The 23,702-nt window shown below is 36.0% G+C and overlaps 4 protein-coding genes and 1 long non-coding RNA gene across 9 annotated transcripts; 2 read left to right on the top strand and 3 right to left on the bottom strand.

Moving 5' to 3' along the window:
* Positions 1 to 2,374: 2,374 nt before the first annotated feature.
* LOC107923860 (uncharacterized) lies at positions 2,375 to 8,720 on the top strand. 2 transcript variants are annotated; one of them, XM_016854018.2, is made up of 11 exons: positions 2,375 to 2,636; positions 2,829 to 3,262; positions 3,361 to 3,459; positions 3,560 to 3,747; positions 3,849 to 4,042; positions 4,221 to 4,329; positions 4,455 to 4,759; positions 5,516 to 5,947; positions 6,188 to 6,269; positions 6,373 to 7,974; positions 8,323 to 8,720. In XM_016854018.2, the coding sequence occupies exons 2-11, from the start codon at positions 3,195 to 3,197 to the stop codon at positions 8,487 to 8,489; spliced, it is 3,246 nt and encodes a 1,081-aa protein (XP_016709507.2). In that variant the 5' UTR covers positions 2,375 to 2,636; positions 2,829 to 3,194; the 3' UTR covers positions 8,490 to 8,720. The 2 variants fall into 2 exon arrangements, with proteins under 2 accessions (XP_016709507.2, XP_016709506.2); XM_016854017.2 differs by having other exon boundaries at positions 2,375 to 3,262.
* Positions 8,721 to 9,091: 371 nt separating this feature from the next.
* On the bottom strand, positions 9,092 to 10,141 carry LOC121209726 (uncharacterized). The gene is made up of 2 exons (XR_005904810.1): positions 9,768 to 10,141; positions 9,092 to 9,618 (listed from the first exon to the last, which is right to left on the bottom strand). It is a non-coding gene; the product is annotated as an uncharacterized lncRNA (long non-coding RNA).
* A 585-nt stretch (positions 10,142 to 10,726) lies between these two features.
* Positions 10,727 to 17,078, top strand: LOC107923854 (uncharacterized). Of its 3 annotated transcripts, none has more exons than XM_016854009.2 (11): positions 10,727 to 10,950; positions 11,503 to 11,572; positions 11,669 to 11,767; positions 11,869 to 12,056; positions 12,297 to 12,490; positions 12,669 to 12,777; positions 12,902 to 13,206; positions 13,963 to 14,394; positions 14,634 to 14,715; positions 14,818 to 16,413; positions 16,763 to 17,078. In XM_016854009.2, the coding sequence occupies exons 2-11, from the start codon at positions 11,505 to 11,507 to the stop codon at positions 16,927 to 16,929; spliced, it is 3,240 nt and encodes a 1,079-aa protein (XP_016709498.2). In that variant the 5' UTR covers positions 10,727 to 10,950; positions 11,503 to 11,504; the 3' UTR covers positions 16,930 to 17,078. The 3 variants fall into 3 exon arrangements, with proteins under 3 accessions (XP_016709498.2, XP_040936898.1, XP_016709499.2); XM_041080964.1 differs by having other exon boundaries at positions 10,730 to 10,950; positions 11,144 to 11,572; XM_016854010.2 differs by lacking the exon at positions 11,503 to 11,572 and having other exon boundaries at positions 10,730 to 10,950.
* Positions 17,079 to 17,563: 485 nt separating this feature from the next.
* LOC121209727 (uncharacterized) lies at positions 17,564 to 19,611 on the bottom strand. The gene is made up of 3 exons (XM_041080966.1): positions 18,442 to 19,611; positions 18,011 to 18,071; positions 17,564 to 17,918 (listed from the first exon to the last, which is right to left on the bottom strand). Exons 1-3 carry the CDS (start codon positions 18,679 to 18,681, stop codon positions 17,707 to 17,709), a joined length of 513 nt encoding a protein of 170 aa, XP_040936900.1. The 5' UTR covers positions 18,682 to 19,611; the 3' UTR covers positions 17,564 to 17,706.
* Positions 19,612 to 19,746: 135 nt separating this feature from the next.
* Positions 19,747 to 22,630, bottom strand: LOC107923855 (protein REVEILLE 5). Of its 2 annotated transcripts, none has more exons than XM_016854012.2 (8): positions 22,190 to 22,630; positions 21,809 to 21,866; positions 21,582 to 21,705; positions 21,329 to 21,505; positions 21,109 to 21,237; positions 20,726 to 20,835; positions 20,565 to 20,624; positions 19,747 to 20,226 (listed from the first exon to the last, which is right to left on the bottom strand). In XM_016854012.2, the coding sequence occupies exons 1-8, from the start codon at positions 22,426 to 22,428 to the stop codon at positions 20,182 to 20,184; spliced, it is 942 nt and encodes a 313-aa protein (XP_016709501.1). In that variant the 5' UTR covers positions 22,429 to 22,630; the 3' UTR covers positions 19,747 to 20,181. The 2 variants fall into 2 exon arrangements, with proteins under 2 accessions (XP_016709501.1, XP_040936899.1); XM_041080965.1 differs by lacking the exon at positions 19,747 to 20,226 and adding an exon at positions 20,986 to 21,020 and having other exon boundaries at positions 22,190 to 22,588.
* Between the last annotated feature and the right edge of the window lie 1,072 nt (positions 22,631 to 23,702).

Below are 23,702 nucleotides of genomic sequence, written 5' to 3' on the forward strand. Positions count from 1 at the left end.
AATGTCAATACTGCATAATATGTGTAGACGGCCCATTTCGCCCGGGGCCCAGAACACTAACAAAACCAAAACAAAGCTTTTTCCATGTTCAAATACCTTGAATATTATTACTGTACAATAGCAGATTTTCATATCAAGTCCAAAATAAGCTTTTTCCATGTTCTCCATTTATCAATGGTTCTTGTTGTTTTCATTTAAATAAATACTCTGTAAATCTTGCAGCTGCAACATCAAATTATTTAAAAGGTTAAGCAGACTTGTGGATCCATATTGATATAATGCCCTCAGCATGAAAAAGCTTGCAAAAACTCGTACATATTGACGGGATATGAAACATGCACCAAAAGTAACAGAAAGAATATGTCACCATGGAAATGACATTATGCAACTGAAAACCAGTGTCCCACACACAACTATTTATCCCTTGAAGTAAGACGATTGAAGGCAACTAGTAAACTGCTTAACCAACCATAAATCTAGGACAAGACTATGTTTTGCCACCAAGTTAGCCACTGTATTTCACTGTCTTGGAATATAATTCAACTTCCATTGCCAAATCCACATCCAACTTGGACAAATCTAGCATAGTATGAAGACAAACAGATCATGTTCTAAATATTAAGCATAATAAATTGCTATTTTTTTACCGCATAGGCACTTGACTTGTGTGGCTCGTTAAAGATGGAGGATATGGATTATCTTGCTGCATGAAAACTATTATAAGGTTTGACTGCTCTAAGAACTATACAGCTAAGCAGGCAACACACTTCAGTAACTTCTCTTTCAGACCTAAAAAACCATAATTATTTTTAACTACCATTTTATAATTTTTTTATAGTTAAATGACAAAAAAAATTAATAGTTAATATAATTTACCCTTAAAAAATATATACACATCAAAGCATGTATAATTTTTCTCTCTTCTTCTCCCCTTAAAAGTTTTATCAAAAACCAATCAAAACACATTTGAGATGAAAGGATCACAAAACATAACACAGAAAAACTATAGGTTATTAAAAAACATGTGCAACTCAACGTGCATACATATTAATCATGTAATAAGCAATATATCTCTTGAAACTACATTGTATGGCCTAGATATTCGTAAAAACATGTAAGAAAATAAGGACAAGGCATCTATTTTAAGATTCTTATAACTTTCCTTATTTTAAGATGTATCCATAAGCATCTTTAATCAGGATTCTAAAAACAAACTTGAGATTATCCCATATCATTAATCTCAATTTTCTCACTAATTAACTTAATATTAAATGCATTAACATATATTCAATTGTATGTCTTCCTCATATATCGATAAAACATTTTAAAACATGAATACAAGACCATTAAAGCTCAAAATAAAACAACTCAAAATAAAACAAAGCACTAATGGACATCGACAACTAATATTCAATAAGATAACATGGTTTAAAAGTTACCCATCATTTTTTATTTGTCTAAAGCATCCAAAGCAATGCATTTTACTTCTCAGTATTTTAATACACGACAATTACTTGATACTTGAATTTTTGTACCTAATTTGAGTATTTGAAGACTAGTTGCAGCGTCTCTTGTTTCTTTAGAAACCCATACATTTTTAATTTTATACCAAGTTCTTTTATTCGGACAAGTATATGATGTGTGACGATGATAATAATAATATGCAGGGTATATTAAAAATAAAATTATGCTTTGATTCTCTAAAAATAATAAAAATTTAATTTAATATTTTAAAAATTATAAAAATATATATTATTAAAATTATAAAATTATATTTTTATTATTATAAAAATTATAATTTAATTTCGTCCCCTAACAAATTTCAAATCAACTTTTATTTTAGAAAAGAAAAAAATTATCTCATTTTACTACATTTAGAATTCATCATCTCAAAATTTTAAAACCAACACATCAAATGCATATTTTTCACTAAAGGTAGATGATACCTTAAAGTCTTCAAAAGCTAGGAAGCAAATGATGTGAAAGGCTCCATCAATCGGAAGTATTACTCCAAACCAGGCGATTATAGTAATTTCTTTCTTGACTTGTCTACTTCATATTTGATATGATTTGGTTTTTTCCCAATGCGACATGCAATTTTTTTAACTTAACCCTTTAAAATTTGATGAGGCTATTGAATTTCTTGACAAATATGGTGATTTCAATATCCTTTTCATTCTCATCATTATTACCATGCTTACTTAATAGCAACTCATTGTTATTTTTTAAAATATTTAATATTTTTATTAAAACTCTAAACATATTATTTAATATTTATATTGAATTTTATTATAAATTCACTGTTTTTTTTCAAGTTTATCCCGTTCAACATTTTTATCCTTTTTGGAGAAAAAAAAACCAAACATTTTTATCCCAACTTTCCCCAGAAATTGTTAAGGAGACGAGATTTTGTGTTATTACTGTTTCGCCAAATAAATTGAGTGTTAAATTAGTTTCGTAATTATTATTATTTTGATATTATGGTAAAAAAAAACAAAAAACACGCAAATTGCGTTCTCTAATTCTCTTTCTATCCCATCGATCCATTGAAAAAAAGAAAAAAGAAAGAAAAGAAGCTAAAATAATAGTTCCAGATCGAAACCTTCTCTCTCACACATACACTTCCTTCGATCGAGGTAGCTCGTTTTTAATTTGATTTCTCCATGTCCAGAACAAAACCCTAGTTTTCTCCCTGAACTTCCCCAGCTTAGCACAAAACCCTAGAAATTCTCATTTCGATTTTAATTAGGATCTTTTATTTGGTTCAATATTCGGCATGATATATATTTACATATGCTGATTTTTGTGTAAATATCCTTTTGGTCCAGATCGAAAAAAAAAATGTTCGTGTTTGGTTTATGAGATTCCCGGAGAGAAGTTCTGGTGGCCGTAATATTTGGTTAGTCTTTTGGGTTTTATTGTAGATTTTATCTCGATTAAAGAATGGAGTAGCCTAATATCGGCTCTATCTTCATTTAAGGATTTGTGAATTAGCTTTAGTTTGGGGTTAATCGATGATGGCGACGCCTTGATTAGGGAGCATTTGGGAACTTGGATTGGGATAAGACACAAGTGAATTGGCTTAGCAGATTCAAAATTTTGAGTCCTTGAGTATTGAATTTCGCGGGGAGCCAACTAGAGTTAATACTGTTGAAGAGTATTTCGAATATTCTCAAATTTAAATTTGTGTAGAAATGAGCTTAGAAAATGAAGAACAGCATTCCTTAGATCAGCCTGCAGATATCAGTAAGGAATCTCAAAAGTAAGCATTTCTTTCGGCTGAATAATTAATTTTTTTAATGGTTTTGTATATGTTTTGGCTGAGCAACGCTAATAACCGATTGTTTTTAAATGATTCAGGAAATCGAGAATTTCATACACCAGAGAATTTTTGCTGTCATTGAGTGAACAGGATATTTGCAAAAAGTTACCCAAGGGTTTCGGTCAATCAATTTTGGGGTGAGATTATTTTTTATGGTCATGGAGTATTTACTTAGTAAAATTATGAAGAAGGCAAACTTAGATCTTTTTGTTAATCATTGGTATGTGGTTGGAGCAGTGAATTTGAGGATACATCACAAGATCGTCAAAGAATTCCTGGCACCTTGTCAGGTTATAGGCGCAATGAATATAGTTCATCACCACCTACTAGAGGGGACTATTCGCGGGGCATTCATGGACGGTGGGACAGTCGTTCTAGTGGAAAGAGTGATAGAGACAGTGATTCCCAATCTGATTGGGACTCAGGTAATGTTTATAGTTCTTTGGTTCTATCAAATAATATGATCTATGTTTAAAATTTTTATGGACTAATTAGTGTTAAATTGAATGATTCTAATGATACATAGATCATGGAAGACGCCATGGTAATCAATCTCGGCGGTCTTGGCAAGGTCCTGAGCATGATGGTCTTTTGGGGAGTGGTTCTTTTCCTCGACCATCTGGATATACAGCAGGAGCTTCTGCTTCAAAGCTTCGAGCTAATGACCAGTACCATCTAAATAGAAGCAATGAGCCATACCATCCACCCCGTCCTTATAAGGTACTTGTTTGCTTTTAGTTGTCATTTGCAGATAATTTTGGGACCAGTATCACGATACCTGTCTGTTTAATTTAGCTTAAAAAATATAAGTACTCTACTTAAATTGTATCTGCCTGGAATTGTAAGATTTTCCACTAGCAAATCTAGTACTCTTTTAATAGATGTTATTTTTTTCCAGGCTGTACCTCATTCAAGGAGGGAAACTAATGACTCATACAATGATGAAACGTTCGGTTCCACTGAGTGCACTAGTGAAGATAGAGCGGAAGAGGAAAGAAAGAGAAGAGGTTGGTTCTCTTTTGTGGATAACTCTCTGCTGATTGTAGTTTATTTTGTACATGTTTTATCTTCTTTCTCTACTGTGTCATAGTTTTCCAATAATAAAAACTCAAGCATGATGTCTTTCTATTAGCTTCCTTTGAGTCATGGAGGAAGGAACAACAGAAAGCATTCCAGGAGAAGAAGATTAATCCTGAAAGGCGTAAAGATGACTTCGATATTTCTGAATTGCTAGAGGACTCTAAAGTTGACAAAGGACTTGCAAATAGAAACAAGGAATCAGATGAACCTATTCCAGCATCAAATATTGTTTCTGACAGAACTTCTCTTCCCTCACAAACTCCTGCGTCTAGACCACTTGTACCACCTGGTTTTGCGAGCACAGTTTTGGAAAGGAATGTTGGATCCAAAACTTCAATGCACTCCCATTCTTCACTGGTAAGTATCACATAGGTCTTCAGAATTTAGAACACCCATTATGATCTCTGTTGTACCTTTTGGCATCTAATTTTAATTGTAAGTGTCAGTGACCAGTTCTAGTATTCTTCCTTTTTGCTATCACATGATCTTTTATCGCAACGAACTGTTCATGTACTGGTTGCTTTCAAATTTTGTTCTCTACCAACTTTGCTGTTAAAATTATGCTGCTTCTTAATATATAATATAACAGGAATGAAGTATGAATTAGTCAAAGATGAGGCAATTTTGAATTTTCCATTATTTTGGTCGGAATGGGGAGAGGAGCAAGTTTATCACTTAAAACCAGTGCGTGGAATTGGTTATCCATATATAACTGAAATTCAGTGGGAAGTTTTTAACCGAGGACTTCCTTTTTCCTTCTTAATTTGGATTTGACTGTAAAAAAATCCCTGTTGTTTTATGGTAGATGTCTGTATATGATGCCAATAGTACACGTGCAGAACTGAGACTCAACGAAGATGATATATTTTTGCAAGTGACTTAATGGAAGTACAGTTTTGACAAAGGTTACATGGCGCTCTGCTCTAGCATGTTATTGCTCTATTCCTTGTTTTGGCCGATATGCTATTCTTCTTATGTTGTAACTTAGGAGATGATCCCATTAGGAAAAAGCGTGTTCCAATTATATAGAATGATGTTGTGTCTCCTATTTTTCTCGTAAATTGTTTGCTGTTACACCCAATTAGTAATTTATCTTCTGTTATGCTTCTATAGGTTGGTAATTCTGAAATTGACAGCAACCTCTCAGAGTCCAAAGGCAGCCTTCTTTCTAATGGGATTTCTGATGATCTTGCGGGCAAGCCTTCTAAACCGAATGAAGAGGAAACTTTCAGTGAGCGGAGGCTTGAAATTAAAAACATTCACCCTTTAGACAATAATAAGAGTGTGAAGGCTCCAACATTCTCATCAGCTTTAGATAAACTTAATGACACAATAATCAAGGATTCTCAAATATACAAGAGCTCCAGTCTTCCGGAAGCCTTTATAGCCCCAGGGAACAATGAAGTTACTGAACTTGATTCCAAAAAGCTGGTTGCTGATAAAATTGTGACTGAAACCAACCAGGATGGTTCAATTTCAATTCTAGACAAGCTTTTTGAAAATGCTTTAACAGCAAATGAAGGTGGCTCCACTAATTACACTGAGGTATTATTATGGTTATGAGACATTGCTTTCAAATTCAAGCTCATATATTGAATACATCTGCACTGATTGACTTAGTTAAATGCTCCTTTTTAGTTGCCCTGCTTAATGTAATTAAAACCTGGTTGATCATTGAACTATACATCTTATCTACATGTAGTTTATTTAGGTATTTTATTTAATCCTTTTACTCCCTGTTTTCCTTGAAATGATTAACAACGTTTAATATCTCTTGTTCTTCAGCCTAATGACAGCAATGCAGATGAGACATGGGCCTCTGACACTTTCCATTCTTCTAAGTTTGCTCATTTGTTTCTTGATGAAGGTTTGTTGGTGCTTGTTACAAGTAATCTGGTTTTAAGTGAATCTGCTTAGTTTTTAAGTAAGAAGTATGATCTAATAATCTTCTTTTCATCTTGTCATCGCAGAGAAGAAAACTATAGATGATTTCTCCCTTGGCAGGCCAAAAGGCTTGCTCTCATTTATTCAGGGTGGCGAGAAAGGTGGTTCCCATGATAGACTAGCTACTAAGCATGGGGAGTTGAACTTTCCATTTCAAAACTCTGAACTTGCGGACAAGCATGTTAGATCAAATTTGCTGTCTTCTAGAATTGAAAACTCTGAGCAATCATGGAATATTAAGGATGTTAATAAATCAGCTGCAGTTCCAACTGTCCTCACATGTGAGGATCTTGAAAAGTCAATTCTATCAGAAAGCACTGAAAATGATCCAAGGTTGCCTCCTGCTATTGAAGGATGTAAAATTCCTGATGCCAACTGTGAGAAGAAAGAAGTTATTGTCGACAATCATGCATCCCAGCACCTTCTTTCATTGTTACAAAATAAAACAAGTATGAAAAATATAGTATCATCGGCCAATCTTGACATCAGGTCTTCAGAAAGGGTACACACTATTGAAACAACAAGTGCTGATGCGGCTAGTTGTGATTCAATAGACACAAATGCAGAAAATTCTTCCAGTTCAGGGAAGAGTCTAACTCTTGAAGCACTTTTTGGAAGTGCTTTCATGAAGGAACTACAATCGGTTGGAGCACCAGCTTCTGTTCAGAGGGGCTCAATAGAGTCTGCAAGAGTTGATGTATTCAAATCTAGCAGGCTTCCCCTTCATGTTACAGATGATAGTCTTCTTCTTTCCTCAGGTCACGTTGGGTCAAACCGGACTAATTTTGAAAAAAATATTTCACCATTTACCCAGAGAGAGCAAATGAAATCCGATGGCATTGAAGAGCATTTGTTAGGCTATAATGATGCTTCATCCGCAGCGGATTCATCACATATCCTAGCTGGGTTAGGATCTAAACTTGGTGGTTTTGATGGATCTGCTAAAATTGGGCTTCCTGAAGAGGATAGTTTGCTTGGTGGCAGTAATCCTTTGAAACTCCAGAATTTCATGGCTGGTGGTGTAAAAGCAGAGCTATCGCCCTCCCAAGAGACACCAATTGATGTTGCTGAGAAGCTAGCAGCTTTGAAGGCCGTTTTCCAGGATGAAAGACCTGTTGTAGGAGGGAAAGAAGTTCCAGTTTTTTTTCCCGGTCCCTATGAATTGAGGGAGCCAGATATTTCATTACATAACCAAAACGTCCAAGCATCTTCTCCTCAGCTTCATCCTCAATTGAATCATGGAGGTCCTTTGTTTCATTCGTTAGATTCTCATCATTCTAGTATCGGTTCTCAGGTGAAGTTCATGGGTCCAGAAGGCTTGGTCTATCATGATGCCCCACCAAATCATCAATTATCTGCAAATATGCTTCGTCCCCTCCATCATCCTAGCAGTGGACTAACTGGATTTGATCCTTCAATTCATCATCCTATGTTACAACAAATGCATATGCCTGGAAACTTTCCTCCACCCCACTTGCAACGAGGGATTCCTGGTGTTGCACCGTCAGCACCTCAATCAAATAATCAGATGACTGGGCTACAGGAAATGAATCCAATGCATGGTTTTCAATTGGGGCATGGTCAACGGCAGCCTCAACCCAACTTTGTTGGTCTTGGAATGCCTCCAGGTAAAGTATTTAATACATGTCTTGTTTCTTTCTCATCCTTGCCAATTTCAACTTTGGAAAACCTGCCCGCCCATTTCATTCTTGGAAATGCCTACAGTTACTGTTACACTGTTTTAAGGCTTAAAGTGATTCAAGAAGAATGATAATTACCATGCCAAAACCTTATTGCATGTAACTGCAAACTGTTTACTTCATCGAGGACCCCCCAATTCCGCTGGAAAAATGAAAAGAAAATTTCCGGCAATCCGTTGTGGGTTGTCTTGTATGTGAACTGCTGTTACCATAATGATTACATTTCACGTTCTATTTGCGAATACCATGTACATTATTATTTGTTTTATATTTCAGGTCATGACGATGGCAGTGGGAGCCATCATCCAGAGGCATTGCAGAGGCTTATTGAGATGGAGCTCAGGTCAAAGTCAAAGCAGATGAGCCCTTTTGGCGCACCCAGCCATGGTCAAGGCCAAGGGATGTATGGCCACGAGCTAGACATGGGTTTTCAGTATAGATAATGACATTTGGTTGTAGTTTTGCCCTGTCCCTACTAGATTGTTTCTCTCCGAGAATTGAGGCTAGGTTTGATGTTCTTAATTCAAGAGGGATTTTTGTGGCTCACTGTAACTAAAATGATCATTATCATACTTGCTATTGGCTGTTGGTTGCAATCTGCCCTTTTGTGCTTTGTGTAGTGTGTTTTTCTTTCCTTTAAGGGTTAAATCACATTTTGGGTTTGAACTTGGCAACTATTTTCATATTGGGGCCTGAATATCTTTTTTGTTCAAGTTAGTTCCAAAATTTGGTAATTGTTCTTACATTTGAGTCTGAATTTTTTTCTTTTAATTCAAGTTAGACCTTGAACTTGGCAAATGTTCTAACATTAGGATTTCAATATTTTATTATCCAAGTTTGTCTTTGAAAGCTTTAAAGTTTAAGCCTCAATTTGGGAACAATTGTCAAGTTTAAACTTCAAAATGAGAACAATTATTAAGTACAAATTAAACTTCAACTTGGTTAAAAACAAATTTAAAAGTTCTGATATCAATGTGAGAAAAAGTATCGAGTTTAGGTCTAAAATAGTGATTTAACTTAGCGAAAAGTTGAAAAATTCTTAACGAACTGAAAAAGATTTATTCAAACCTTACAATTTAAATCTTTATTATTCGCATATAGAACCTTCTAATGTAATTATCCAGCTGATCTCTTGCACATGAATTAAGCTAAGACATCCAAAATTCTCCTGTAATCAGATCTCTGATGAAACAGATGAAACACGGCCATGGAATCAGGTTTTCTCATATATGTCTATTTGTGCATGCATTCTGGATTCTTCTCTGCACCATGGATCTCTTATCATCAAATACAAACAGCACCTGACCCACCTTAAAACTTTTGGTGCTTCCTGACTTCAGCCCGCTTTTTGTCCTTTTCTTCCTCGGCCTTGCAGTTCAGTTCACTGATTTGTTGCCCGGTATCTGAGGTGATAAGCTTTGGGTGCATAGTTTTCTCAGCATCAGCCCGCTATGGGGTAAATTTGAAATGAGAAAGATCTTACGAAAGAACATTAGAGTTAACCGAGTTGTATCGAGGCTTACCTGTTCTGAAAGTCTGATTAAATCGCATATACAGATTCGTTCCACAACACTAACAATTAAATTCGCATAAGAGGAAGTATAAATTCATTACAAATAAAAAGACCAAGTAGCTTCAGCTCGACATGATTGCTTATATTCTTCAAAACACATTTGGCTACTACCAAAACACAGAAAAAAAGCAGAAATTAATGTACTCACATGTAATTGGAGGATCTTCGTTGTATGAATCAACAAGCAGGGTATCAAAGTATTATCTAATCTCAGCCAACTTTTTCTGCAAAGGAATTTTCAATTGAATCCCTCTTTCTCCTTCATGCATAACCTTTCTAGATGTTTTTATTTGGAACTCGGCTCAACCAACGGCGGTGATGTTAGAGAAGGCACCTGATACCCTTTTCCTTTTACTGTAGGGGAGGGGACCCCCATTAAAACGTTTGAAAAATTATGTGCAAAATGGTTAATCCCAAAGTTGGATCAAATAGCCTCTAAACCCTGTTTTAATAGACATTGATGATCATTATCAGGAGTCAGGATCTCATAAAACAACGAGAGGAATTGTTTAACCTTGCCAGAAGTAGTGATAATAACATATAGTATCATTTAAGCCACTAAAAAATGATAATATTGTAAAGGTTAAAATATGTAAACACTCCCTGACTCTTTGTAAATTTAGAATTTAGATCCTATACTTTTTATTTTTAAAAATTTAGTCCTTTTACTTTTTAAGATTTAAAATTTAGGTCCAACTGTTAATAAAATTAAGATTACTTTGTTAAATTTAAATTTATTACAATATTATTTTCTTAGTTATATTATATGGTTATAAAATTGATTTTTTTTTAAAATTTTAAAATATCATTTTAATAAATTAAAAAATAACAATATTAATAATTAAATCTAAATTTTAAAAAAATTTTAAAATAAAAATAAAATTCTAAATTTTTGAAGATTATGGCCTTATGGGATTTATTGCATATTTTAATCTGAAATTAGAGGAGGCATTTGTTAATTTTTCTACGCTTGTAAATTTCATGTTTTAGGTTTATGCTCCCACGCGCGCGCAAGAGGACTATAGGAGCCAATGAAATTGGAGCGTGTAGAAAACGAGACGCAACTTCCACGTTAATTATTGTTTCTTTGTTTGTTTAGCGTAGGGAAAGGTAGAGAACGTCGTTCTGAAAGAGTAAATTGGCGCAGGGAGAGAGAGAGGCATTGCCAGTCGCTGTCTCTCTCAAAGGTCAAAACTTTCTCTCTCCAACCCCAAAAACACGCTACTTGTTTTCTCTCTCTATCCCATCGATTCAATTTCTTTGAAAAAAAAAGAAGCTTACAGATCGAAACCTTAACTTTCGATCTCTCTCACACATTTCCTTCGATCGAGGTAGCTCGTTTACAATTTGATTTCTCTATGTTAAAACAAAACCCTAGTTTTCTCTCTGAATTTCCGAAGTTTAGCACAAAACCCTAGAAATTCTCATTTCGATTTAATTAGTGCTTTTATTTGATTAAATACTCGGGATGATATATATGTTTAGGAGATGCTGATTTTTTTCGTAAATATCCTTTTGGTTCAGATCGGGAAAAATGATCGTGTTTGGTTTAGGGGATTCCCGGAGAGAAGTTCTGGTGGCCGTAGTAGTGTAATATTTTGTTAGTCATTTGGGTTTTATTGTAGATTTTATCTTGATAAAAGAATGGAGTAGCCTCATATCAGCTGTATCTTCATTTAGGGGTCTTTGGATTTGGGGTTAATTGATGATGGCGACGCCTTAATCTGGGAGAATTTGGGAACTTGGATTGGGATAAGATATATGGGAATTGGCTTAGCAGATTCAAAAATTTGAGTTCTTGAGTAGTGAATTTTGCGGGGAGCTAAATAGAGCTAAAACTGTTAAAGAATATTTAGTATATTCTCATCTTTGAATTTTTGTAGAAATGAGCTTAGAAAATGAAGGACAGCATTCCTTAGATCAGCCTGCGGATACCAGTAAGGAACCTCAAAAGTAATCACTTCGTTCGGATGAATAATTAATTTTTCAATGTTTTGCATATGTTTTTTGTTGAGTAACGCTGATGCCAATTTGTTTTTAATGACTCAGGAAACCAAGAATTTCATACACCAGAGACTTTTTATTGTCATTGAGTGAACTGGATGTTTGCAAAAATTTACCCCTGGGTTTTGATCATTCAATTTTGAGGTGAGATTCTTTTTCATGTTCTTGGAGTGTGTACTTAATAAAATTGTGAAGAAGGCAAACTTAGATCTTTTTGGTATTCATTGGTATGTGGTTGGTTGCAGTGACTTTGAGGATACATCACAAGATCGTCAAAGAATTCCTGGCACCTTGTCAGGTTATAGACGTAATGAATATAGTTCTTCACCACCTACAAGAGGAGACTATTCCCGGGGCATTCATGGACGATGGGACAGCCGTTCTAGTGGAAAGAGTGATAGAGACAGTGATACTCAATCTGATTGGGACTCTGGTAATGTTTATAGTTCTATTGTTCTATTCATGGTATGATTTATGTTTACTGTTTATACGGACTAGTATGTATTGTGCTTTTTGTTAACACGTGTGGTAATTCACTTCATTGCCTCAACCTCCATGATGTTTGCTAAAGCCATTCTTGTAGTTGGGGCTTTTATCCACTTCATTTATGTGCTGCATACAGCATCTAAAAATTGTATTATGTTGGAAATTGAATGATTCTAATGCTACATAGATCATGGAAGACGCCATGGTAATCAATCCCGGCGGTCTTGGCAAGGTCCTGATCATGATGGGCTTTTGGGGAGTGGTTCTTTTCCTAGACCGTCTGGATATATGGCAGGAGCTTCTGGTCCAAAGGTTCGAGCTAATGACCAATACCATCTTAATAGAAGTAATGAGCCATACCATCCACCTCGCCCCTATAAGGTACTTATTTGCTTTTAGTTGTCATTTGCAGACAATATTGGGACTAGCATCATGATAGCTGTTTTATCCATTTTAGCATAAAAGTATTAAGTATTCTGCTTAAATTATATCTGTCTGGAATTGTAAGATGATCCAGTAGCAATTGAAATGCTGCTCTAATAGATGTTATTCTTTTCAGGCTGTACCTCATTCAAGGAGGGAAACTAAGGACTCATATAATGATGAAACATTTGGTTCCGCTGAGTTCACTAGTGAAGATAGAGCAGAAGAGGAAAGAAAGAGAAGAGGTAGGTTCTCTTTTGTAGATAACTCTGCTGATTGTAGTTTATTTTGTATTTGTTCTATCTTCTTTTCTACTCTGGCTTTCTTTTCGAATAATAAAAACTGAAGCATGATCACTTTCCCTCTTAGCTTCCTTTGAGTCATGGAGGAAGGAACAACAGAAAGCTTTCCAGGAGAAGAAGATTAATCCTGAACGGCGTAAAGATGACTTCGATATTTCTGAATTGCTAAAGGACTCCAAAGGTGATAAAGGAGTTGCAAATAGAAACAAGGAATCGGATGAATCTATTCCAGCATCAAATATTGTTTCTGACAAAACTTCTCTTCACTCACAAACTCCTGCATCTAGACCACTTGTACCACCTGGTTTTACGAGCACAGTTTTGGAAAGGAATGTTGGAACCAAAAGTTCAATGCACTCCCATTCTTCACAGGTAGGTACTAAAATAGTTTTCAGGATTTAAAACACTCATCATGTTCTCTGTTGTACCTTCTGGTATCTAATTTTGCCATCGTAAGTTTGTAACTTCTCATCCTTTTTGCCATTGTGATCTTTAATTGCAACCAACTATTTGCTCTTCATGTACCTGTTACTTCTAAGTTTTTTGTTCTCTAGCAACGTTTCCATTTAAATTGTGTTGCTTCCCAATTTATAAAGGTAATTTTGAATTTCCCATTATCTTTTTTGGAATAGGGAGGAGCAAGTTTATCATTTAAAATTAGTGTGTGAAAATGGCCATCTGTATATAGCTGAAATTCTGTGGGATGTTTTGGGTGAAGACTTCCCTTCTCCTCCTTTTGGATTTGACTGGAAAAAGGGCACCAATGGTACACATGCATAACTGAGACTCTATTGAAGATGATATATATATTTTAAGTTATTTAATGGAAGTATAGATTTGACACAGGTTACATTGTGCTGTGACGTGTATTTTTTCCTGTTCCTTGTTTTTGCCAATCTGTTATTTTTCTGTTTGGAGAGCTGAAATATGGGGTATTGTTACCTGGTGGTTGTGCTTGCATGTTGTTTTCATTCAGTGGTTGTACTTTTCTTATATTGTAACTTAGAGCTGATGCCATTCAGAGAAAGCATGTTTCAATTATATTGACAGATGTTGCTTCTCATATTTCACATACATTATTTGCCATTACACTTTATTAGGAATTGATCTTCTGGTATGCTTCTATAGGTTGGGAGTTCTGAAATTGATGGCAACCTTTCAGAGTCCAAAGGCAGCCTTCTTATAAATGGGATTTCTGATGATCTTTTGGGCAAACATTCTAAGCAGTGTGAAGAGGAAACTTTGAGTGAGCAGAGGCTTGAAAGTAAAAACATTCACCTTTTAGACAATATTAAGAGTGTGAAGGCTCCAAATACCCCATCAGCTTTAGATAAATTTAATGACACAATAAGCAAGGATTCCCAAATATACAAGAGTTCTAGTCTTTCAGAAGCCTTTATAGCCCCTGGGAATGGTGAAGTAACTGAACTTGATTCCAAGAAGCTCGTTGCTGATAAAATTGTGACTGAAACCAACCAGGATGGTTCAATTTCAATTCTAGACAAGCTTTTTGGAACTGCTGTAACAGCAAATGGAGGTGGCTCCACTAATATCACTGCGGTATTATTTTAGTTTCGAGACATTGCTTTCAAATTCAAAAACATATGTCAAATACATCTGCTCCGTATGACTTAGATGTTCATTTTTAATTCCCTGCTTAAAGTAATTAAAACCTGGTTGATCAATAAACCATACATCTTATCCATGTATAGTTTATTTAAGTATTTTATTTTTATCCTTTTACTCCCTGTTTTCCTTGAAGAAATGATTAACAGCCTTTAATATCTCTTGTTCTTCAGCCTAATGACAGCAACACAGATGAGACATGGGCCTCTGACAATTCGCATTCTTCTAAGTTTGCTCATTTGTTTCTTGATGAAGGTTTGTTGGCTCTTGTTCATCAAGTAATCTGGCTTTAAGTGAATCTGCTTAGTTTTCAAGTAAAAAGTATGATCTAATATTCTTTTCATCTTGTCATCGCAGAAAAGAAGCCTACAGATGATTTCTCCCTTGGCAGGCCAAAAGACTTGCTCTCTTTTATTCAGGGTGGTGAAAAAGGTGGTTCCCATGATAGGATAGCTACTAGGCATGTAGAGGCAAACTTTCCATTTGAAAACTCTGAACCTGCGGACGGGCATGTTATATCAAATTTGATGTCTCCTAGAATTGAAAACTCTGAGCAATCATGGAATATTAAGGATGTCAATAAATTAGCAGCAGTTCCAACTGTCCTGACATGCGAGGATCTTGAAAAGTCAATTCTGTCCGAAGGCACTGAAAATGATCCGAGGTTGCCTCCTGCTATTGAAGGACGGAAAATAGCTGATGTCAAATGTGAGAAGCAAGAAGTTATTATTGACAATCATGCATCCCAGCACCTTCTTTCATTGTTACAAAATAAAACAAGTGTGAAAAACATAGTATCACCTTCCAATCTTGACGTTGGGTCTCCAGAAAGGGTACACACTGTTGAAACAGCAAGTGTTGATATGGCACCTTGTGATTCAATAGACACAAATGCAGAAAATGCTTCCAGTTCAGGGAAGAGTCTAACTCTTGAAACACTTTTTGGAAGTGCTTTCATGAAAGAACTACAATCAGTTGGAGCACCAGCTTCTATTCAGAGGGCCTCAACGGATTCTGCAAGAGTTGATATATCCGAATCTAACTGGCTTCCCCCACATGTTACAGATGACAGTCTTCTTCCTTCTGCAGGTCACATTGTGTCAAACAGGACTAATTTTGAAAAAAATATTTTACCATTTACCCAGAGAGAGCGAATGAAATCTGATGGCATTGAAGAGCATTTGTTAGGCTATAATGATGCTCCATCTGCAGCAGATTCATCACGTATCCGAGCTGGATTAGGATCTAAACTTGGTGGTTTTGATGGATCTGCTGAAATTGGACTTCCTGAAGAGGATAGTTTGCTTGGTGTCAGTAGTCCTGTGAAACTCCAGAATTTCATGGCTGGTAGTGCAAAATCAGAGTTACTGCCCTCCCAAGAGACACCGATTGATGTTGCTGAGAAGCTAGTAGCTTTAAAGGCCATCTTCCAGGATGAAAGACCTGTGGTAGGAGGGAAAGAAGGTCCCGTTTTTCTTCCTGGTCCCTATGACATGAGGGATCCAGATATTCCATCACTAAATGTCCAACGATCTTCTCCACTGCTTCGTCCTCAATTGAATCATGGAGGTCCTATGCTTCATCCATTAGATTCTCATCGCTCTAACATCGGTTCTCAGGTGAAGTTCGTGGCTCCAGAAGGCATGATCCATCATGATGCCCCACCAAATCATCATTTACCTGCAAATATGCTTCATCCTCTCCATCATCCTAGCAGTGGACTAACTGGATTTGATCCTCCGATTCATCATCCTATGTTACAACAAATGCATATACCCGGAAACTTTCCTCCAATCATGCAACGTGGAATTCCCTGTGTTCCACCGCTGGCACCTCATTCAACTAATCAGATGGCTGGTTTGCTACCTGAATTGAATCCAATGCATGGTTTTCCATTGGGGCATGGTCACCGGCAGCCCCAACCCAACTTTGCTGGTCTTGGAATGCCTCCAGGTAAAGTATATAATACATGTCTTGTCTCTTTCTCATCTTTGCCAATATCAAATTTGGAAAACCTACCCGCCCATTTCATTCTTGGAAATGCCTACAATTAATGTTATGGACTGTTTTTATCTTAAGGTGATTTAAGAAGGATGATAATGACCATGCCAAAACTTTTTGCACATAATTGCAAAATGATTACTTCATCTGGGATCCCCCAATTCTGCTGGAAAAAATGAAAAGACATTTTCCTGCAGTCTGTTGTGGGTTGTCTTGTATTTGAACTACTGTTACCATAATGATTACATTTCGCGTTCTATTTGCGAATATTATCCACATTATTATTTGTTTGATATTTCAGGTAATGATGTCGGCAGTGGGAGCCATCATCCTGAGGCATTGCAGAGGCTTATTGAGATGGAACTCAGGTCAAAGTCGAAGCAGATGGGCCCTTTTGGTGCACCTGGCCATAGTCAAGGCCAAGGTATGTATGGTCATGAGCCAGACATGGGTTTTCAGTATAGATAATGGCATTGGTTGAGTTTTGCCCTATCCCCAATGGATTGTTTCTCCTAGAATTGAGGATAGGTTTGATGTTCTTAATTCAGGAGGGATTTCTCTGGCTTACTGTAATTAAAATGGTCATTATCATATTTGAAATTGGCATTTGGTTGCAATTGCCTCTTTGTTCTTTTGGTCGTTTTTGGTGTTATTCTGAGCTTTAAGTTTTTACTAAAGTGAAAATGATTGAACATAACCTCACAATATCATTGTTTTTTTTGCATATAGAACCTTCTAACGTAATTATCCAGCTGTAATATCAAATTCTGCAGGTGAATTAAGCTAAGACAACAGAAATTCTCCTGTGATCAAGAACCCTGATTAAACACTAGTATAGCCTAAATCCCTAAACTTAAACTGCAGCTAGGGATTGAATTCTCTCGTACAGGCGATAAATCAGTGTTGATCTATGCAGTAGGGGCTCCTTTTCCAGAACAGCAAATAGTTCGAGCTACTCTGGTTTGAGGGACGACCCCTTGGTCCTGACCGAATTTTCTAGTTGGGGAGTAAAAACTAAAAAAGCAATTGCCCCTTGGTTTTTGGTCCTGTTGAAACAATAGTAGAGTAGAAACTAAAAAAGCAATATATAGAGAGCAACATGTTGCATAGGGTAGGACTTGATATAATTAAAGGGAAGGGAACAGACATCAGACCAGGAAAAATGTCGTTATATTACAACATAAAATAAGTTTGGGCAATTACAATGAGTGGATTCCTTTTGGAAAAATATAAGCGAGGTTCCATTCAGGCTCTTGATTGTCCTTTGTGCTTAATTCCATATGTTGAGGAAGACTTATGGTTCAAATCTTTACCTGCTTGAGAACTGGCTTTTTCATCCTTTCCCATTTCCCCACTCGCACATCTATGCCAGGCTTGTTCGGTCGTTAGCTGCCGTTTTGATATATCATCTCCCCTAACAGCAGCACGTACAGCAAAGACGTCCTCTTTCATCCGGACTGTATCCAAGAATTAGTAACTTAATGTAAATACTTGGTAAAGGGATGGTGCTTAGCAAATTCCATGGCATGATTATCTTTACTGATTTTACCTTGCCTTTGTCTCCCCTTAATCTGCTGCCGTTTTGATATATCATCTCCCCCATTTGGCCACTACCAACAACATAGAGAAAGTAGATACCAATAAAAGGATCAACATTGCTTATATAAAAAAGGCAGAAATAAATGTACACATAGAGAAACTAGATATCATCAATAAAGTGCTCAACGTTAACATAGAATGTCAAATTTTAGTGAAGTTCCCTATTTGGAAATCTGACCCTTATTTGAAATAAATAAATGAAATCTGCATGCAACAGAGGTGACCGTCAAATATCATTGAGTTGATAAATGCCGTGGTCAGAGAAGGCCTCGAATACCATTCTCCTTCTACTGCGGGGAATCCCGTTAAAATGTGTACAAAATGGTTAATCTTAAAGATGGACCGAATATCCTTTAGTTTCGGTTATAGTAGACCACTGACAATCATTCTCAGGATTTGTGATGAAGCAAGAGGTTCAAGTGGTTTCTTGTGGCCAACAGAAGGCTTTTGTGGAGGACTCCTTGCATTGGCATCAACAGCTGGAGAGAAAACTGATGGATTCTGTGAACTCAACTGATAAAAAATAAAAAGGAAATTTGTTTTGCACCAGTTGTCTGATGGTTTCCCGTTTGAGAAACCTGACCGGCAATTTGGCCTGTCAATTGAGTCCCTCCGGAGCATTCATTGGCTGCCGTTGCAGATATGAGAAATTTTAGATCTAAGGTTGCTAGTAAAGATATTTAAAGCATAATCATCACACAATTGGAACAAGTTTAATAGAGCTTCAAATTCTTTGTAGTAATCATCCACAATATTAGTGTGCTTCAAGCTAACAAACTCAAACATAGGATGTGTGATTCATTCTTACAAAACCTAACTCGCATCTCAGCATCATATTGAGTCCAATGTACTCCAGGTGCATCATTCATGCGTACCTTGTCCATCTCCCAGCTTAGATAATTTTGTCTACAATCTTGGAGCTCCAGAGGTATTAGTGTCGCCAATAGTTTTGGGTGTTAATAATAACAGCTCAGGAGTTTTACCCAACATTGATTTTGCTTTCAAATAAAATGAACCACCTTCACTCAACCTACTGCATTCGATTGTTTGTTTTGTAACATCATTTTTTTCAAACATGCCTGAAAGAATTTTCACTTAAAAATGAAAAATGTTGATGCTAACACCATTGTTGGGGATGATTTTCCCGAGTTTACGTGGAAATTCTTTCAAACAGTTGAAAAATGTCGGAAGTTTCTATACATGGCCTTTGTGACCCAACCTGAAAAAGTATGTGCCGATAGTCTGAACTATGATGAGCTTATTTTTATTTTCTTTAAAAAAATTGGTATATATGCACGGGAAATTTTTTCCAACTGAAACATTCAGTTATACTGGGTTTGGTTTCATGTTTTTTAAAGGAAGCTTTGCATGCGTGCATTTTCTAGTTGATGCTAACATGAAATCATAATAAGAGTATTAGACCACGTTCCATGGCTTCAAATTCACCAACACCATCCATGCTAAAGTTAATTGTCTGCAAAGAACATTATAAGGTCATGATTTAGTAACATTAGCACAGCTGACAATTGATATATGTTTTTACAAATGGTGGATTTCAGCTATGTAAATGTAATCCAATTAGGTAATTTTAAGGAGTAAAAGAATTACACTGGGTATAGAAATTGTACCAGATAAAAATTGATTCTAATAAGCACGGCACAGCATTGGGAAATGAGTCAATGACGGTAATGCAAACCCTAATTTTATTAGTCCTGAGAATATTTACAGTGGAAAACTCAACGGCTCTTTTTATACATGATATTAGCCTCTTAACCAACGACTTTTGTATGATATACACAGTGCATAAAAAAGGACACCAGTCTATATGACAAGCTACCAGGTCCACGAAAGATCATATCTACACCTCACATATGTACATACGTACATACATACATACATTACATACATGTGTACATATATACATGCACATCTGACCTCTACGTCTTGTTTGCAAGTTAACCGGCTGCATCCGTTTTTCTTGCAGCCTGTTGCTCAAGCCATCAAAAGAGCAATGAGCTGACAAAGAAAGGATGGTTCAAAAACTTTCAAGTAACTTATTATGCTGTTGTAACAGCAGTAGCTGGTTTATGATGGTGAATAACATTGTAGAATCTACCAAATTTAACCTCCTCTGGACTCTGCATCATACGTTGAAAGCAACCTTCTCTGCATTCATTTTATTATTAGTCAGTAAAAAATGAAATCTCTATTCCTAATAGATGAAAAATGAAACAATTGTGTTTAATCTTTTGGCATTAACCAGTTTTCATTTTCTTTTGCAAAGAAGAAATTATAAAACAGAATCACAGGATGACATTTATACAAGACAAATGATGGTAAGGAGGTAAAGAGTGATCAATTCATATTCAACTTGAATGTGGTTTCAGTTTTATAAGAGCAGATAATGTTTCGGGCCTAAAAACTGAATCATAAAATTAGACATATACAGTGCGAGTGCCAACAGTGAATCTAAATGCATGCCAATAAGAGGAGCAAGAACTTACTTGATCCTCAAACTCGGGGCTTTTCAAATTGGTAGCAAGATTTCTCATCAACAACACCACCTGCAAAGACCATAAGATTCTAAGATACAATGAAATCTCTACCTCGACACACACAGCCAACTGAAACATTCAGAATATGAACATCATTCAGGGTGACATACTGTTTCCACATTTATTCGGTCCATCTGCTTCAATATCTGCAAGTGCCCACTTGCACCGGGGTCAAAGACACTGCCAAGGAAAGTGTACACCTGAGAAAAATCTGGCACAACTGCATCAAATAAAAGCAGAGTTTCTGAGTTATCGTCAAAAGGGCAAAGGAAAATTCATGACAGGAAAGCATCAAAAAGATTTTTCTTTATATGGTTTTCCTAAAAGTCAAGTGTTTGAATGACAGCAACAAAACCAAGTAAATAGTTACCCAAATTTTGAATGAAGCTTTTTCTCTGGAGTGAACTAAGCAAAAATTTGAAGTCCACAAAAATACATTAACATCGTCCATTGATGCCAGTATCAAGCTCAAAGTAGAAATAAAAATACTAACCTCTAGATTGCTTCCTATGATCCCCTTGGGCAATTGTTTCACCAAATGACCAAATACTGGGAGTGCTTTCCTTACTACTACTGTAACAGCAATTGGGCGCAATATTTGGTCCAGCAAATGTTGCATCATCTACAACATACAATATCAGTATGTTACTATAGTATTGAGACTCAAGAGGAAGAGAAAAAGGTCATAAAAAGGTGCAGGAATAATTAAAAACCTTTAGTCCGTTGAGAAACAGTGACAGGTGGGACAGAGTCGTAACCCCTGGAAGACCAAGCTCCCTTAGCAATTGGCTTTTCAAGCACTGATGATGAATCTAGTCTGTAGGTATAACCAGATTCAAGCAAGGCAGATGAAGATTGAAACGGTCCAACCACTTGGGGTACAACAGCAGCTGCAACAAGTAGATGAGGGTCAATTTAAGATCAAGAATTGCCTAAAAAGAATACGAATGTCGCGGCCTCACTGACCATTTTTGGGAGCTTTTTGTGGGTACGGATGAGCTGATTTCCTTTTTGGCCGAGGGGGAGGTACATGTTCAGTTGCCCCATTTTTTTGAGCCTTAAGGAAATACTTTTGTGCATGGCTACGGATCTGCCAAGAGCATCCATTGAGGCGTTCAGTAAAACATATCGAAAATAACATATAGCCTAGTAGTTAGTGAAGAAATCATAACATATATATATTTTTTAATTACTTGGATTACTGTCTTGGACCCAACAAATGCTTCAATCTTCTTCCAATCACGATCAAATCTACAATGATAAATTGATGAAGGAACTACATCAGCACCATGAGCCAGAAAATGTGCATCTAAAGCGTAAACAACAGAATTGCTATCTTGGAGGCTAATGCAAATTCTATGCATTGAATGAACTTAAGTTATACACTTGGAGTTAATATCAGTATGTTAATCCAGTAACTCACCAAACAAACAACGCCATTTATGTGGAGTAAAAACCAAACTAGGAAAAGAACAAGGAATTGACTTTGCCTCTTACTTCACTCAATTCAATTTTCCAACAAACAAAACAGTAGCTAAAATCAGAAAAAAAAATATCTTAATGAATTTACTGACAATTGAAGAGCTTCGAGAAACTTATCGTGCTCCTGCTCAGTCCAGCTTTCTCTCGACTTGGTAATAGTGTAAGGCTTCCGGATCTTCTTACTCGGATCCTCCAAATACGGCGAACCGGTAGTAGGGGGAGGAGGCGCCACCGCGTTGGCAGGCCGCAGAGAACTAAGACCAGGAAGACCCATATTCATGGGATCGAAAAAGTAAAACCCAGGAGCCGGGTTGGGGCTCACGGACACCATAAGCTTAAGGCTTTGGTTTTGCTTTCCTTTCTCTTGTTATGTATAATTTAACTTCCAGAAAATGCAGACAAAAGGCGAGGAGCAATGAAGTGTGGTAAGGGAACTGACAATGAGATTTTATATAGAAAGGGGTATGGTTGGTTTCCATGGTGCGGGAGACGGCACAACCAAAAACTCCGGATTTTACATAATGCGAGCTTTTACCGTACACGTGGATAACTTTAGATCATTAGATTGATGTGGACGACAGTAGCTATGTTTTTTTTTTTTTTGGAAAGAACGACAGTGACTTACAATCTCATCCAATCATTATTCTTTTATACCAGTAATTTGGAATTATGTCTGCCATTTTTAAAATTTTTAAAATCAAAATTAATTATTTTAAGTAATATTTATAAAAGATTCAACTGAAATTAATTTATTTATAAGTAACATTCGAATCAATCAGTTGCGGTGTGCCCTCTTTCATTGTTTCCACTCTTCAACTAAGATATTGGTTAAATGTGCTATGATAATTGTTTTTAAAGTGAATTTTAATTTTTATATAATTTTTTAATAAATTTCCTTCACTCGCATATTAAATATATCATATTCAAAAAAAAAAAAACAAAGCTAATTCATGGAAGATTTCCAAATTTTACTTTTTTTTATATTTCTTTTTTACCCGCATCTTAAATACATCACAATCTAATATTCCGATAAAAAATAAACTATTTTTTTCTCTCTCTAACTCATGAAGATTTTTTTCCCCACCTACTACTACTTACTGAAAAAAAAAATAATCTTTTTTTATAAACAATTTAAATTTCAAATAAAAAGAATATATATATTAACCTTTATTCTATTTAAAAGGTAAAGTGGATGCCACGGGTGTAACATCAAGTATGATCATGTTAGCACCGTCCAAATCTTGGGAGGCTTAAAAACTAAAATTCTAGACTCATAGGAAGCAAATGTGTTTATCAAAGCTTTCCAGGATTTTATAAAAAACCAGTTAACTTAATCATAAAAACATCAGCAATTTAGACAATAACAAGTGGTTCGTGTAATATTTCGCTCAGAATTATTTTATTTACAAGGTTATACCGTCAAAATAAGCAGCTAAGGTAGATGTTGGAAACGAGTGCTTGTACTTCATACCATTGCCGGAAAAAAGCAGTTTGTGGGTGGATAGTTGGCTAAACAACGGTCTACTACCTGTAAATTATTAGTATAGTCATTTTTATTTACTTCAAATTACTTATGTTTAAAATATTATGTTTTAGTCTTAATAG

Source organism: Gossypium hirsutum, chromosome A11, assembly GCF_007990345.1.
Source record: "Gossypium hirsutum isolate 1008001.06 chromosome A11, Gossypium_hirsutum_v2.1, whole genome shotgun sequence".
Lineage (NCBI taxonomy): Eukaryota > Viridiplantae > Streptophyta > Magnoliopsida > Malvales > Malvaceae > Gossypium > Gossypium hirsutum.